We start from the raw sequence: 16324 nt of genomic DNA, 5'->3' as shown, positions 1-16324 counted from the left end.
CTGCCTATGATAGCATCCCGACGAAATTAATAAGACTGACCAGGCTGACCCTGACCAATGTGCGAGACCAAATAAAAGCAGCAGGATCACTCTCAAGACCATTCGACATCAACAACGGTCTACGACAAGGGGATGCTCTATCATGCGTCCTCTTTAACCTGGCCCTCGAGAAAGTGATTCGTGATGCTGATGTAAATGTAAGAGGTACGATCCTCTTTAAGTCCACCCAACTACTGGCCTATACTGACGATATCGACTTCATGGGAATAACGACCCGAGACGTACAAACTGCCTTCATCCAGATCGATCAGGCGGCGCGAGATCTTGGACTGGACATCAATGAAGGCAAGACAAAATATATGGTGGCAACGTCAGCACCAAAAACCAATCAACCAACAGCATCAAACCGCACTGGTCAAACGGGAAGAATAAAGATAGGGGAATACAACCTTGAGACCGTTGATAATTTCTCCTATCTAGGGTCGAAAATCACAACCAATAACAGCTACGATGATGAAATCCGTGCACTGTTGTTGTCAGCCAACAGAGCCTATTTCAGCTTACAAAAACTGTTCCGCTCGAAACGTCTGACCATAGGGTCAAAGCTCTTACTGTACAAGACTATGATCTTGCCAGTCCTCATGTATTCATATATTCCTCATGTATTCCTCCTGGGTTCTTAGCAAGAAGAATTGCGAACTCTTGGCCGCGTTTAAGAGGAGAATCCTCCGAAGAATTTTTGTCCCCCTACATGAGGATGGACAATTCCGTAGCCTACATAACGACGAAATCTATGAGCGATGCCATGACCGTCAGGTTGTGGATAAAATCCGGCTCAATAGGTTACGGTGGGCGGGTCCCTTAATCTGTACGGAAGAGGATAATCCCACCCGGAAAGTCTATAAGGGCAATATCTATGGTAGAAAAAGAAGACGAGGCAGACCCTGCCTGAGATGGAGGATAGCGTAGGCCAGGACGCCAGGTAGCTTTTAGGGATATTGAATTGGTGGACCCCGGTGAAAAACCGGGATGTTAGGAGTTCCTTATTAAGGCAGGCCTAGACCGGATACTGGTTGTTGCGCCGTTGATGATGATGATTTCGTCCTTGCGCCAGAACATTGATTTGTTTTTGTAACCTTCCCAAATCGACATGGTTATCAGCAAAGGCAAGAGCTTGAGTTAAGTAACCTAAATGAGGCCACCTTATTCCAATGAGTTTCTCAACATTCATTTCAAATTTCAAGGCCACCAGTAGAGGACCAGTGCCTGCAGTTTTAGACTCATGGTGCAGGTCTAATGGCCACAGAAAAGTTATTGTGGATTGTACAATATATAAAAGTTCTGGGCCTTTGAAATCCAAAATTGCTGAGTTATTCTTATTATCGTATTACAATATCATTATCGCTCATATACATAATATAGTATAAAATAAACAATTCGCATAACTCCATTACGAGGTAATTGAGAAAAAATAGTGCTGTCGAGTGTGGGGAACACTTGAACTGATGTTAAGGCCAAAAACCAAGTGACGAAATACCCACTAACCATTTACTGCGCACGAGCTAATTTCTCTGCAAGTAACCTCACTCAACATACATGGTCCCATATTTCTTTCATTTTTTCGGTAAAGTTATCTAACCCAGGCACAAATATTCATTTTGAATTTTTAGAAGGTCAGATTTCGAGTACTTGAATTGGGTGAATGGAAAATTCGCCGAGGCTAATTACTACTAATTGCAAATTAAGCCCTTTTAAATTATACGTGCTTTGAGACCATACTCGGGATTTTTTTGGTAATTCTCAACTGGCATCTTCGGAATGCAAAAGATGTCAAGGAATACCTTTCCTAAACACGTGTGGAAGTGCAATGAATAGTGATATACCCTCAGGCGTTTGCTATTGTTTATAATAGCAGGCCATCCATGGATGCTATTTAAGTACATATGACGAAAGTGCGAAAACTGAAAGCGTTGCAAATTATCCGCAAACTGAAAGAGATACCATGCACATACGAGTAGTGTGCACGAGTATAACCAACTCGTTTAACATAAGAATGGCAAAATTATTAGCATGCACTCAAGCCGGAGCTGAAGATGCTCCTAACCATCCACTTGTTGATTACTTGACGAAACAATATGCTTTCTCCTTATTTTATTGTATCTTCACGTACGCAACAAAAGGAACATTTTGCTTATCCCCATTCTGGCCCTTCGGTGAAAAAACTTTGAGTTGTAGGATCTGCTCCATAAGAAAAGAATAAAAGCGTGTCCATGAGATGATGTTCTGAAAATCTAACAAGTTTTCATAAAATTTTTCTCGAGGGATTAATATCACAATGGGAAATGGCATGAAAAGTTAAATGGCTTTATCATGTCGGAGGATTGAAGTTCCATTTTAGAATCTATTTTGTGATGGTTGATAAGTTCGTGTGGTATGTATTCTTGAAAGATAGACATATCTCTGAAGACGTTAGTAATTTGTACATGCGTGAGCTGAAAGTTTTCAGAAGTAAACATAATTCTGAATAAAATATTTGATTCCGAGAAATTTGTATGTTTCTATTTTAATTTGGGAGACTAGGTGGAGATATCAGAGGCAGTGTATAGTATTCAATTTTTGTGGAGTTTAGCACAATCCCAGAGTTCCTCCCTTTTGACTGTACTTTTTCTTTCATTTTATTTTCAATGAGAACATTTTATCAGCAGATCGAGAGGCTAACGTGTAACTAACTCAGCTATCGTGCAGTCAGTTCCTTGGAAGGTATGGGAGAAGTTACTAGCAAGTAGGATTCAATTTGTAGTTCTCTCACCAGTGCAAGCTCCCATACGGGGGTTCCGCCCCTGTATGCACTATCCTCCGCGCGTAGCTCCATTGTGGGAGAGTGCACCGAAGATGCTGCAATTTGCTCTATATAGTATGAGTCGAAGAGACCATCATTGTTCTTCGCTCTCAAAATGGAGAGGAACAGTTTCCTGATATGACTGAATTTCAGTTTATCTAGGAAAAAGTGGAGTACCATATGAGACACTTTTGGTCCAGTTCGAATACCAAGTTGAAACCTCCATGTTTGTAGATTTGTCCTTTCTGGCATTCATGAACTTTACCCTTCAATGTCCAAAGTCCATGCCCGGGTTTTGTTCACCCAGCATGCGGATGATGTTCTCTGCCTTCCTTCGAGGGCCCGGTAACCAACATCCGACATGTTCTGTCCTGCGTAGCTCAGTGTTCACAATAGCGAACTTGGGCCGACCGCCGGAACTCAAAGTTGGGATTATCTGCTGGAGCCACTTTAAGGCTGGAGTCTGGTGTGTCCAGTGTGGATCTTACCGGGGTTTCCAGTTTATCTCCATCTTCCGCCGGAGATTCCGCTTCTTTGCGTCCGATTTCTCTGGACGTTACCGCGTCTAGTGGTACAGACACGTCTATGTCTGCATTCCTAAGGTGCTCCATCTTCCTTCGCAGTCCTCTCTTCTGCCGCCGGCTTGTGACCTTTCCAGATTCACGGTGTCCGGGCTGCTTGGATCCATTTCCACATACTGACATTAAACCGCCCACGTCACCAGGTTCCCGTTCTTCCGTTTTTCCCGGTAAGGGTGAAGGAGAAGGTTCTGACAGGCAGGATTCAGCCTGTAGTCCCCCTCTTTGGTGGCCGAAGTTCCGTTCTGCCGAGCCTTCCTCTTCCATTTGCGGGTAGATTTGGGCTGCAATACTGCGGACGAGCCAGCCGTAGTTGGATTTTCAGTTTCTCTTAAGTTGAGAGTTACCGTACTTTCCTTTCTGGCTAACTTCGCCGTAGGCACTAAATGCAAGCTTTGCACTGAGTTGGAAAGCATGCCTTCTAGAGATTTATCTATAGGCGGGTATGAATCCGCGCCTCGGCCGCGATATGATTGCTCATGTTCGCGGGTGGATTCGAAGTCTGTGACTTCTTACCAGTTGGAGAGTTTATATCTTTCGTTTCCAAATTCATATTTTGGACACCCTTAGTGTAGTTGTAAACTACTATAGGCTCCCCCACCACGACAAGGTAGTGTCCAGTGTTACTGAATAATGAAAGAGTGATATCACTCTATCATTTTTCAGTAAATATTGTAAATGTAAATGGTCGGTCGATTCATGTGGATCAGAAATAGACATATCTACTATCGCGGGTAATTCGTGCCTGCGTTGAGGGAGTGCGGAAACTATAGTTACAAGCACTCAGACGACAAAGAATAGGCCCCCTACATTATCCTCTAATACCAGGTGTACAAGCTTAAATCCGCTGTTTGCTCCCAGATGGCGTCAGAGAGCTATGAGCATCCCATATTCTTTTCTTTTTAGTTCGACATTTGTCAACAATTGTCAGTCCATATCACCAGCAATTTCATGCAAAAACATATTTTTTCTCTTCAATAATCACGTCCAGTTTTGTTCCCGGAAAAAAACATTTGTGGGAAGCTCTTCTTTGTTGCTTCAATTTGAAGAAATTAGTCGTTGAATTGCATCGAATGCCTGTGGAGGCCTACGGCGACAATGCTCTATCGGAAACAACGTGCCGAGACTGGTTCCGTCGGTTCAAAGATAGCGATTTCGATCTGAGCGACAAGGAGCGTGAAAAAGACACAAGAAAAATATGTTTTTGCATCAGATTGTGACTAGTGACAAAAAGTGGATTTATTTTGAGAATCCTAAACGAAAAAAATCGTGGGTTGATGCCGGCCAACCAGCGACATCTTCTGCAAGACCAAATCACTTCGGACGGAAGACGATGCTGTGCATGTGGTGGGATCAGCGGAGTATTGTCTTCTGGCATGGCGGCGGTGACGGCGGTCTTGTACTTAACCTGAAAAATGCAAATTCCTTCAACAGCAGGTGAACTTTTTAGGCCACACGATTTCTCCTGAGGGAATTAAAATGGAAACAGTTAAGGATCAAGCCATCACAGACTTCCCACAATCTAAAACAGTCAAGCATCTGCGAAGTTTTTGGGCATGTTAAACTTGCATTGTCGTTTTTTGCTCAAAGCTGCACAACATCAAGGATCCTCAACGCGTGGTCCACAGACGCATTTGAGCTGACCATACGTCAGCTGGCAGACGCTATACTCCTGGTATTCCTTCAACTAGATGCACCCTTAGCCGTATTCGTCGATGCCTCAGACATCGCATTATGTGCTCCTTTTCACTAAAAGGTGAACCAAATCTGGCATCCGTTGAGCTTCATTTCCGATATTTCCTAGAAGGGAGACCGTTCACGTTCACGGACCACAAGCCTCTTACCTTCGCATTTAAGAAGAAGTCCGATAAAGCGTCCCCTCGCCAACTACGACACCTGCACTTCATAAGCCAGTTTACTTAGGAAATACAGGAAAATGTAGTTGCAGGTGTTTTGTCACGCATCTTAGAGGTTAAAATTCTTGCCACATCGATTTTTCGGCAATCTCCGGGGCGCAGCAGGATGATTCAGTGCTTCCAAACCTGAGGGACAACCTTAAATACAAATTCCGGGAGTTTCCCCTATTCAGCTCAACCTCCAAAATACTCTGCGAGACTTCTGAAAAGGGAACTAGGTCATATATCCCGGCCAGCTTTCGCCAGGAAGTATTCCATGCAGTACACAAACTTGCGCACCCAGGCATTCGGACACCGAATCGGCTTGTCACAACAAATATTTCTGACCCTCAATAAATAAGGATGTTAAATCTTGGGCCAAACAGTGCATCGCGTGCCAGAATTGTAAAGTCACCAAGCACATACAGGAAGGAGTAGGCTGATTCCCTCGGTTAAAGGTATTTAACCGCTGATATGGGACGCAGGGTCGGGGTTCTTCTTCTGGTCAGACGACTACTTCGGTTTTTTCCAGCGCAAGGCTGAAACTGTGAGCAGTCATCTATCCGCTTACCCGTTGTATCAATATGCCAAGTGCCGCAACGTCGCGTCGTTTGCATAACGGACCAAGCGCGACTCTTCGGGCATATGGACTCTCAGCAGACTATCATAGGAAGCGTTCTAGAGTTCTGGCCTAGGATGGAACTCTGCGCTACTCCCGACGTGATTTCCATCCTCCTTTGGCCCTCTAGCGTCTCATAGAGCAGCGAGCGGTCTTTCAGATAATCCCTCAATATCCGTAAGAGATAGTTTAGCACGTGAAATGAGTTTTCTAATGTGCCTAGCATATCTGTCCATCTTACCGAATTCTGTTCTGAACCCTGACTGCCTTAGGGATAAGTCCCCGCAGCGCGGATCGCTTCAGCGAGTCTACTCCCTATGAGCTTCTCGAGCACTTTCCCGGCGGTGTTAAGCATACACAGCAGTCAGTAAGCAGACGGGAGCTCCGGATCTCCTTAACCCTTGCTGATCAGCGCAAGTCTGGCCACTTTCCAGCGACAGGAAAAATGCCCTCCTTCAAGCAAGCGTAGAACGCCTCAAGCAGTAATTTTGGCGGAACACCAGTTTGTAAACTTCCGCCGAAATGCCTTCCTGTTTTTCAAAGTGTGAACCGCTTCTTTGAGCTCTCTCATTGTGAAACGGGGCCAATCCTAGACGTATTCTGCGCATTGACATCAACCCGTACAGGATGTCTGGGGAACAATGCCCGCACAATCCGGTCCATCTGGTCGGTATTTAGTATGGAGGGCCTCCGCAGAGCCCGGATTTTCCGGGTGAGAAGCTTATAGCCAAGTCCTTACGAGTCCTCATTCACTTCGTTGACAAGGTTCTGCCAGCCGCGAGCTTTGCTTTTATTTATGGTGCTGCAGAATCTCCTTTTTGCTGATCTTTACTGTGCCTTTATGACGCATGCCTCCTTATGACACTCCCTCCGTAGGTCGGCAATTTCTGCCGTTCTCTAATACATAGAAGACTTGTCGCGACTGGGGCCCCTCCGGGGCATGGAAGCCTCACATGCCGTCGTAATCAGGTTCATCACTGAATTTACAGCTGTGACACTACCACCCCCGGAGTGCTCTTCAGCGCGGCCCTGCCTGCTCCAAGAGCTTCAACGGACTTCACGATGTTCACCCTGGCGACATTGCACAGGAAGGGGAAGCGTCGCGTTGGTGCTCGCTGGGAAGTAGCGTCAACCACATCGAACGCGATGTACTGGTGATCACTTGCCGAGAAGTCTTCTGGGACTCGCCACCCGTCCACCGATGATGCCAACGGCAGTGGTGCCCGATAAGTCGAGATACTATGAGGACAGGTCCTTGATTCGGTATTGCTTACTAATTAGCACTAGATCAGCATTTACTTCCGCAGCATACTGTGCTAACAACTGGTGAGCGGTTGCACTCCGGTGCATGTTAATTTGTAAAATGCGGATCACTACGTTTGCATCCTAGACCTCCCCAATTCCGCCCTGAAGATCGGACACCGTCCCGAGCCCGCAGTGTGTGTGACGCTCTCACCAGACGTGCCACGATCACTGCAGGGAACGCAACTTTCGCTTTCATTGCAGGTCTTCGCTTCATGACCCACTCGGCCGCATCTCCCGCATGCTGCTCTCCAGTCCGGTCCTTTGTAAGCTGCTGACGTGTGTCCATAGTCCAGATACCTGTAGCAATTGGTGGGGACTATCCACATTCGCACCCTGCATACTACCCATCCAATTTTGATTCTTCCGCTGGTAAGAAGTTTTCTCGCATATTACTCGGGGACTTCCACCATGGCGAGTTTTTGGCCTCGAGCATTTAGAGATGTGATTCCTACTTGGGCATTGGTTACCTCTGGACATTCACGCTTCATCGCCTCCTCCACTTCGACCTTTTCGGTGAGGCAGTCAAGATCCCGGATTTCTAGAGAGCACATGGGCTCTAGGCTGGGAACCCCCCAATAACCACTTGACCGCTTCGCAGAACGTCCTCATGTTAGTCGTCTTTGAGCCCAGTTTGACGAGAACTCCGCCACTCCTCGTTTTCAGTATGGAAGACACCTCTGCTTCGTTGTCTTCGGGTTTCATCCTGTAGGAGATTTCACTAAGGACTTCCGCAAATGTCTTGCCTTAAGGTTTAAAGTTGGCAGCGAAGGCTAGGTCGTAGAAGAAGGACAAAGAAAAAAATTGTGTACCTTTCCAAACCCAATAAACCGTTTGGAGATCCAGCGTCGTATTGTCCGTTTTTCTTGTCTTTTCTAATGGGAAATATGATGGAAAGGGTTATCTACAAAACATTGCTACCGATTGTCGAAAATGGCGAGAGTGTGTCGGAGAACCAGAGTGGAATCAATAATAATGATGATGATCCTGAAACTTAAGCTTTAAAGAGCAGCTAGAGTATGCTTGACAAAAGGGGAAGGTATGGTAGCTGCGAAGATTGGCTGTATTATTTACAGCATTTTTACATCTGATGACGTTGTGTTGATGGGGGTGAGCATAATTGCAGCTGGGGTACAGTCTGGAGAAATAAGGTTTTTGTATAGTGCAAGAATGCAGCAAGATTGGAGTCATATGGCCACTGGCAAAACCGATGGGGCGAGTCCTTTAGGAATAGGCGAATGTAGAACTTCAATCGAAATATTAGGGAGCCGCTCCAGCAAGGACATGTTGAAATTAACCACTATATTACCCAGCTCCTCACAGAGGACGGTGGCTAATACAGCCAGTATCTATACCAATTTAGATGATTCCCCAAGTTGTCCTGGATATGGTGGCACACCAGAAGATCCAGAGTATCTTATGTCTGAGATTCGCTAGCGAATGAAGGAACCTGAATGAAATACTGAAGCCGAACTTGAGCTCGATGAAAGGAGATGCTTCAATCGAAGGAGAACTGGTTAGAAGTTACCTACACAATTCTAAAGATAAAAACGAGCTGCTGAAGGAGGGGATTTGGAGAGGCTGAAAGTATTTTGTCTTCAACGAAAACGAAGTAATATCTACATGGTTTCTCGTGGGGTAAGGGCTAAAGAGGTGGGGGTGGCTTTTAGCAGGTGGGATTCCCACACGTACCAGCTTTAGCTCCGACGATTACGCGGTTGATCCAGAGAAGACTTATCTTTCTAACATGTTTATACCTCCCCATAAAAGCAAAAAAATTTAGCTTGAGCCTGAATCTCTTCAGAACCCCAGACATCCTTCTATTAATCCAGGCACCGAATACATTAGTTTAGGTTTGTGCTACTAATGATTGAATCAATTAAACTGAGTATGTAGGGAAAATGGTTTTTCCACATCTGGAAAGAGGAAACTTTGTACTTTCGTTTCTCCTATCACATTTCAGTCCATTGTTTATGCATGTCAGGCTTCGTCAGATATTTCCCATTGTTCCCTAAAGTGACGTTCAAATAGTAAAAGGTACCAAATATTTTTTGCGCTGAATAACTTTCTCCATTATGAAAAAATACCACCAAATGGTCGATGTTTTGATAACGTTACACCGGAAATTAGTTCCTTAGAGCTACACCGGAACTCAGCCCCTCTAGTGAACTTTAAGCCATAACTATTGATTTTCGTATAAAAGTTACATAAACGAAAGGATGAAACCATTCCCATCCTGAATTCCATGTGGCAATATTCGCAAATTATGTATATTTCCATGTTTATCCAGTCCCATCGGAGTTTCCACAGACACGTATATTTCACGATTGCATGTTTTCAGTATCCTCGTACAATACTTATTATCTGCTGCTGTGAGTTCGTGTCAAGAAGGATTCCATATCGGGTAAAATAGGCGCTTTGGGATACGGATTTATACGAAAAACACGACTCTATTAACGGCACCGAAGTTTATGTCCTTCTGCGCTTACGTGAATAATCGATTTTTATTTCGATGAAGACAACGTGACGACGATGGAGAAATATTGAATGGAAAGGTCAAACCAGTGATATGTATGGGTATGCTCCGCTACGTAGTCCTTATGCAGTTAAAGGTGAAACAGGATATAAGCAATCAATCTTTCGATCGGTAGCAGTTTCAGTAAATATGTTGGAGACAATAAATGAAAGACTGAGAGCAGCAGGAATTGTAGGTTTCATGGAAACAAATATTAATTAGTTCTAATTTTAGTGGTTCTATTGACGCTGGTCATTTGCAATTAAATTCTCGCCATTTTTCGTGACAACCTGAATTTACTGGAAGTTCGTGTTTGATTCGTTTGGCAAACAATCAGAAATAGGTGGCATGTTTCCCGTTGACAAAAAGTGTGATTGCTTTGATCCCCTGCGATAAATTGCGTGTTTGTCCTTTGTTCATGAAACGTGGGACGCCAATAGTGAACTTTTCTCATTTACTTGTTTCAGAACACCGCACTGGGATGGATATGTTGCGCCCCATGCATCTGGCTTCGCACATCGGCAACAGTTCACAAGATTGCAATAACCACAGCAACCCTCCTAGTGACTTCTTTGCTTGTTGCTTCGCCAATCCTTTTCCTAATTAGTACTGCTCCTTCGCAACTGCCGCGCGATTGCTACTCAGACGATGAAGACTGCATGCCTACCACCGCACCACCACCGGAATGCAATGATCATGTGTGCCGAGTTGCGGCAGCCAGTATTCAGGCGAAGATGAATTGGAATTTGGATCCTTGCAAAAATTTCAAGGAGTTTAGTTGTACAACGAATCAAGGTAGCCTGAGAGCGATACGAAGTGCTCAAGAGAGTGTCGATATGCAGATGCAATGTAAGTAGACTTTTTTAATTGCTATTCCCTTGTTTTAGTTGTGGAAGCTTTAAAGGATTCGTAAACGTTCAGGAGCAAAACGATGAAGAGGTTGAGGTTTTTATTCCACATCATATTTTTTTGAATGATGATTGTATAGTTATATCTTTTTAGAACCCTAAGAGAGGAGTTCTTCACTCCTCGAATTCTGATTTCTAACTAATTTAATTCAATTATTTTTTAAAATTTTTAAAAAATCAATTTAGCTGGCAAGGCCTTCTTCACAGGACAACGATTCCTCCGTAAGAAGTATTCCCGCTTTTTCAAATCTTCTTGGGCTTGCCACTGATGTCCAGACTGAACGAGTGCTCCCCACGCTCGAGTATCTTATAGGGGTCCTTGAATGGTGGCTGTTGCGGCTTCCGAAAGGTATCAGCTCTCACCAGAACGTGGGTACAAACTTCAAGTTCGCCAGGGGTGTGTACCGTCGGCTGCGTGCGATGAGATGATGGAGGTGGCTTCAATTTGGGCACGCCTTCTCGTAGTAAGGGCAATAATCCGGTCTCTCCAAAGCCGTCTCTTCTTTCAGATCACCAATTAGTTTGAGATTTCCCCCTTACACCAGTTAAGCATGGCTGGCAGCAGACTCTTCGCGGACGATTGTACGGAGGCTAAGTAGAACGAAAGTCAAGGCCTGCGACAAAGGACGGCTTGTCCCGCGCCATAATGGCTGCCTTCAGGTTCCGATGCCAAAGTTCTAGCATCCCATTGGGCTGCGGATGATATGCAGTTGTCCTCTAACGTTTGAATCCCAGGAGCTTTCCGAGCTCCGAGATGAGGGTGGATTTAAATTGCATTCCCTGGTCTTTGATGATGAAGGCGGGAACACCAAAGTGCGGAATCCAGTCGCGACAGAGGGCCTCAGCACATTGATGTGCTGTTATGTCAGACCACCGTGTAAACCGGTTAATAATCGGCAATACTTGTAGCCATGCGAGTTACGCAAAGGGCCTATAATGTCTAGGTGTATAATGTTGAAGCGCCTTGGTAACCTAAGGAATACACCCACTTCTTCCTAGCATGTCTAGTGACCTTTGGCATAAAGTATGCTATCTGGTCCAAGAGTTCTTGGACGGTCAGAAATACTTGCTGGAGACTAATCGATTCGTTGTCCGAATGCCAGGATGCATAAGATCGTGCGCCGAGCGGAAGACTTCTTTACAAAAAGCGGCCGTAATATATGGCCTAAGTCCCTTTCCAGAGATCTTGCAGTAGATAGAGGAATGTAAGCTGAAGATAGAGAACTCCTTGAAGTTGTATTTGGAGTCGGATTACAGACTCTGAAGAACTGCGTCATCCTTCAGGGTTACAACGGACAAAAAGTCAGAGACTAAGTTATTTTTACCGGACATATGTTGAATAAAACTGAATTAAACTGGCTGATGAAAGGTAAGTGCCTGTATTCAAGGAAATATCGGAAGGGCTTAATACTCAGATACGCGGCTATAATTCGCGATAATAGGCGCTGTAATATCGTTGAGTGGAATTCAACAGTTTTGGAAAAAAAACCCAATGGTTGCCAGCGATGTTTCTCCCTTTGCTAAAGATATGTCCGAGGCATCGATGAATATGGCTAGAGGTGCATCTTCTTGAGGGAATGCCAAAAGAGTACCTGCTGCTGCTTAGAGGTTTCAAATGCCTGGACGGTTTCTGGAGATCATGCAACCAGTTGCGAATCCTTGGCCTTAGGACCAGACATGAAGGCGTTAAGTAATGACGAATGAATAACGGCCTTGGGGACGAAACGACGGTAGAACCCAAGAACCTTTTAAGGTCTTTGACCGTCTTTGGCAGCAGAAACCTCGCGATCGCCTGCACTTTGACTGGGTCGGGTTGAAGAAATGGCCTAGAGATTTCACCTGCTACTGGAGAAACTTGCATTTGTCAATGTTGAGAATTAGGTAATTTTCAAGGAAGCGTTGGAAAATGCATTCGAGATATGGCAAATGCTCAGATTCGGTGGAAGAAGCGAGCAGAACGTTTGAAATAATAAAAAAAAAGTTTTTTCTTTCTTTCTTCTTCTCAAGTCTGACTTGTTAGCGCTGATGAAGGGAACAAGTGGTTCCTGAAATATAGTATTTGCAGAATAAATATATCTACACCATCGAAAGGAAAAAAACAACTTTTTTTTATTATTTCAAATAATTAATCGCTGGAAACACCGCATAATTACACTCAGACCAGAACGTCATCCAAGCAAACGGAACAGTAGTCCAAGTTTCGGAGAACGGAGTGGATGAATCTCTGGAATGTTTGCATCGCATTGCGCAGGCCAAAAGTCATCCGTGTGAAGAAGAGTCGAAAAGTCCAGTTTGCCAAATAATGCGCAAGTCTTGGATGAATGGAATGGGGCACTGGTCTGGAATTGTCTAAACATTCAGGCGTCGATAGTCTTCAAAAGGTCGCCATTGAGCTTGGGGACTAAATGGAGTGGAGATGCCCAACAGCTGTCTAAGGGTCTGCATATACCCTGTTTGAGGATCTCTTCAAACTTTTTCCACGCAACAGCGAGCTTCTGTGGTGGTACTGGACACACTTTAGAGAAGATAAGATAGCCAGTGGTGTTGATATAGTGCTGTAAATCATGCTTTAATGGCTCGGAGAAGCTATGATCGATAGCTATGTTGCGGTATTTTTGAAGAAGTGCACGAACACGTGGTTCGACAAAGTCTTCGAAAATTGATAGAGTGTCGGATAGGCAAGTGGAGAACGTCCGTGATGACTTAAGGTTGGTTGTTGGAGAGACCTGCATCGCAAATCCACTAACAAACCATAGTCATACAGAAAGTCTGCCCCCAAAATGGGGGTGCTAACGTCCACTATAATGAAGCGCCACGAATACGTGCTTGGAAGTCCCAAACTCAGGTAAACTTGACTGTAGCCATAAGTGCGAATCGATGATGAATTTGCTGCCGCCAATTTTAAAGCCTGCGGCGATAATCGATCGCATTTGGATACCGGGAGAACCGAAACCTCAGCACCTGTGTCAATCAAACAGTTGCGTCTGCTCAGGGGGTCGTAAACGGAAACGCTTTCCCAGTTTGCCTTGTTTCTTCATCGTGTTTCAAACTTCCTATTGAAGTCAAACCTCGTTGTCATGTTATCCCTTGGTATTACTAATTCGGGATACCAGCCAGATTACCGTTCGATAGATAATCATTGGCCTTACTATTGCAGTGTATATCCAAAGTAGTATTTTCGGGCTGCAACAACGTTTTTTCCTGCTTTTTCCAAGTGTTCAGAACCCTCGCGGCTTTCCGACATGTGTCTTCCAGAGTAATTTTTGGTCAAGCATAATTGCCAAATATTTGAACTCTGTTTCTCGTTTCATTTCAACCTCACGTAAGCTTATGGCTCTCAGGTAATGAAGCTTGATAGTAGTTGATCGTCCTACCCGGTAAGCGTGTTGACACTGATGTAGGTGATTACAGTTTAGAACGTTAGTTTTAATATAGTTGTCTATGATCTTCTCCACCGTTTTGAGTACGAATGATGTTAGGCAAATTGGTCTGAAAGATTTAGGGTGAAAAGGAGCGTTTTTACCCGCTTTCGAAATAAATACCACTTTTGCCCGCCTCCATGCTCTTGGTATATATCCCAGTGCTATGCTCCCCTTTACCACCCACAGAAGAGACTCAAAGATGATTGCTAGGCCTCTCTGGATTAGTGCTGGGAAAATGCCATCTACTTTGGTAGATTTCAGTGGTTTAAAAGTTCCCAGTGCCCACCTTACCCTAGCTTCTGAGCATACCTCTTTTGCTAGTTTCCAGTTCTCCTTTCTTCCCCTTTTATTCGTTGTTGGGGTGTCAAGCAGAATGTTGTTACCTGTTACCGTGAGGTAAGACCCCGGGAAATGAGTTCTGAGAAGCAGGTGTACTCTGTCCTCTTCCTCATCTTCCTTCTTCAAACAGACAGAGGATATTGCCCTGTCTTTGGCAACAGCCTTGTAAAACCTGGTTGCTTCTGTAATCTGTACGATCCCTTCACAGACTTCCCTGAAGCTGTTCTGTTTTGCTTCCCTGATCGCGTTGCTATACGCAGTTAGTGCATTTTTGTACCAGTCCCCGGTTTGTTTTGCCCGGTTGAAGAGTTTTCGTACCTCTGTTCCCATCGAGTAGATGGGGACTCAGGGTAACCAAACCTCATGGATTCAGCTTAGTAGTACCAGTTTCGAATTGACAGGCTTAGTTTTGTTTTTCGAATATTTCTCGAAATTTGAATTGAGTTGGGATCCTTTATTCAGAATTTCTCTGTTTGCCTTAGGTTTATCTCTCTAGAGTGTGAACAATTTTTTTTCCACTTTCTTATCATATTTCCTTAATTTAATTCCTGATCGACTCATATTTCAGAGTGCCGTGTTTGACATCGCAATCTACTTTGTTGCATATTCGAACTACATAGTCATGTTGTATTTCGGTGAGACGCATATGCATGTTTACCCTTCTCACGCGACATAAACTCCCTTTCTGCACAATTTAATTTAATATATCGAATTTTTATGTTCGTTCTACTTTGTAGTGACACATGCTCAGAAAAGTTACTTGACGTTCCTGTAATTTCTTTTCGTGGAGCTTATGAACACATCACCTGTAGGATATCAGCCCTGAGTGAAAATTGTGTGTTACGTGTGATGTCCATCAAATACGTTTAATGTCTTTCAAGCTTCTTACATTTATGAATATTTTAGAGGCGTTACTAAGTTGTCAGATTGGGAGAAAGTCATGCTATTTTTTCTGACAGAATCTGGGGGAACTTAGTATCTTCTAAGAGCAGCAAGTGGCATTCTTTTTCTGATAGAATTGCTAATGTACATTAATGTATAAATTCACCAGAAAATTGACGAGACCAACTTCTTCAATTTTCACGCTTCTGTTCAGATTAGATATGACTTTATGTTCATGCCTAATACATACTTGAATATAGCATTATTGAGAGTAATTATTAAGATTAGCTGAGACATTTTCCATTCTCTCAGAGGAAACCTTTCAATTTGGGACGGACAATTATCGAGGTAAAGGATGAAGTAAAAAATCGGGGGAGGTCTGATAAGCTATTTGTGATAACATAGTTTAATTTTCTGGGTGTTGTACTTTCGAATAACCGCGCAATTTTCACCAAGGCACGAATTTTCTCTAATGTAGCCCAGGTGTTATACCATCTGTCGTACTAAACTCTTGAGATCCGTTTTTGCACTCTAGGAGGACTCAAGGAGTTAAATCTTGCGAATCTTAAATATCGCACAACAGTGATACGTGCTTGGAAATTTATAACTCTGACACTAGAAGGAACAGGGCGACACAGGGAGTAGTAGGAGTAGCTCTCCTGCTTTCCGGAATCCCACTAACCGTCGATTAATGTTTTCTGAAGTTGCCAAGTATGTGACACTTATCTAAACGCTAGTTACACTTGGATAATTTTCTTTTATCACCCGCTATACAAAAAAGTCCAGGCTTTTTATCGTGTGGACTAGACTTTCAAAATCCCAATTTTCATGTCCAAAGTGTTGCATTGTGGAAATAGGTCTGACAAGAGGAAGACGGGAAAGTGGTAATCCCCACAGCCTGGAATTTTGGCAAGGGTTTGAATGGTGAATTTTCTGAAATGAAAGAATAATGAGGGACCCGTTTAATTTTCTCCCAGGACCGGGATTTTTGCTCTACGCCCATTGGAATATTGAGATTCGCAAGT

At 43.9% G+C, this 16324-nt stretch overlaps 1 protein-coding gene across 2 annotated transcripts in view; it reads left to right on the top strand.

Annotated features, from left to right (window-relative positions):
• LOC119652892 (neprilysin-2) overlaps positions 1-16324 on the top strand; it is a 51678-nt gene that overhangs the window by 21451 nt on the left and 13903 nt on the right. The window contains exons 1-2 of one of the 2 annotated variants that reach the window (XM_038057263.1): positions 9824-9940; positions 10216-10597. In XM_038057263.1, the coding sequence (XP_037913191.1) occupies positions 9899-9940; positions 10216-10597 (424 nt within the window). In that variant the 5' untranslated portion in view covers positions 9824-9898. Of the gene's footprint in view, positions 1-9823; positions 9941-10215; positions 10598-16324 lie in introns of those variants that run through there. The other variant, XM_038057262.1, reaches the window with a different exon arrangement.

The sequence above is a fragment of the Hermetia illucens genome, chromosome 3 (genome assembly GCF_905115235.1).
Source record: "Hermetia illucens chromosome 3, iHerIll2.2.curated.20191125, whole genome shotgun sequence".
Taxonomy (NCBI): Eukaryota; Metazoa; Arthropoda; class Insecta; order Diptera; family Stratiomyidae; genus Hermetia; species Hermetia illucens.
The sequence above is the reverse complement of the archived record's forward strand: the minus strand, read 5'-3'. Positions and strand labels throughout refer to the sequence as shown.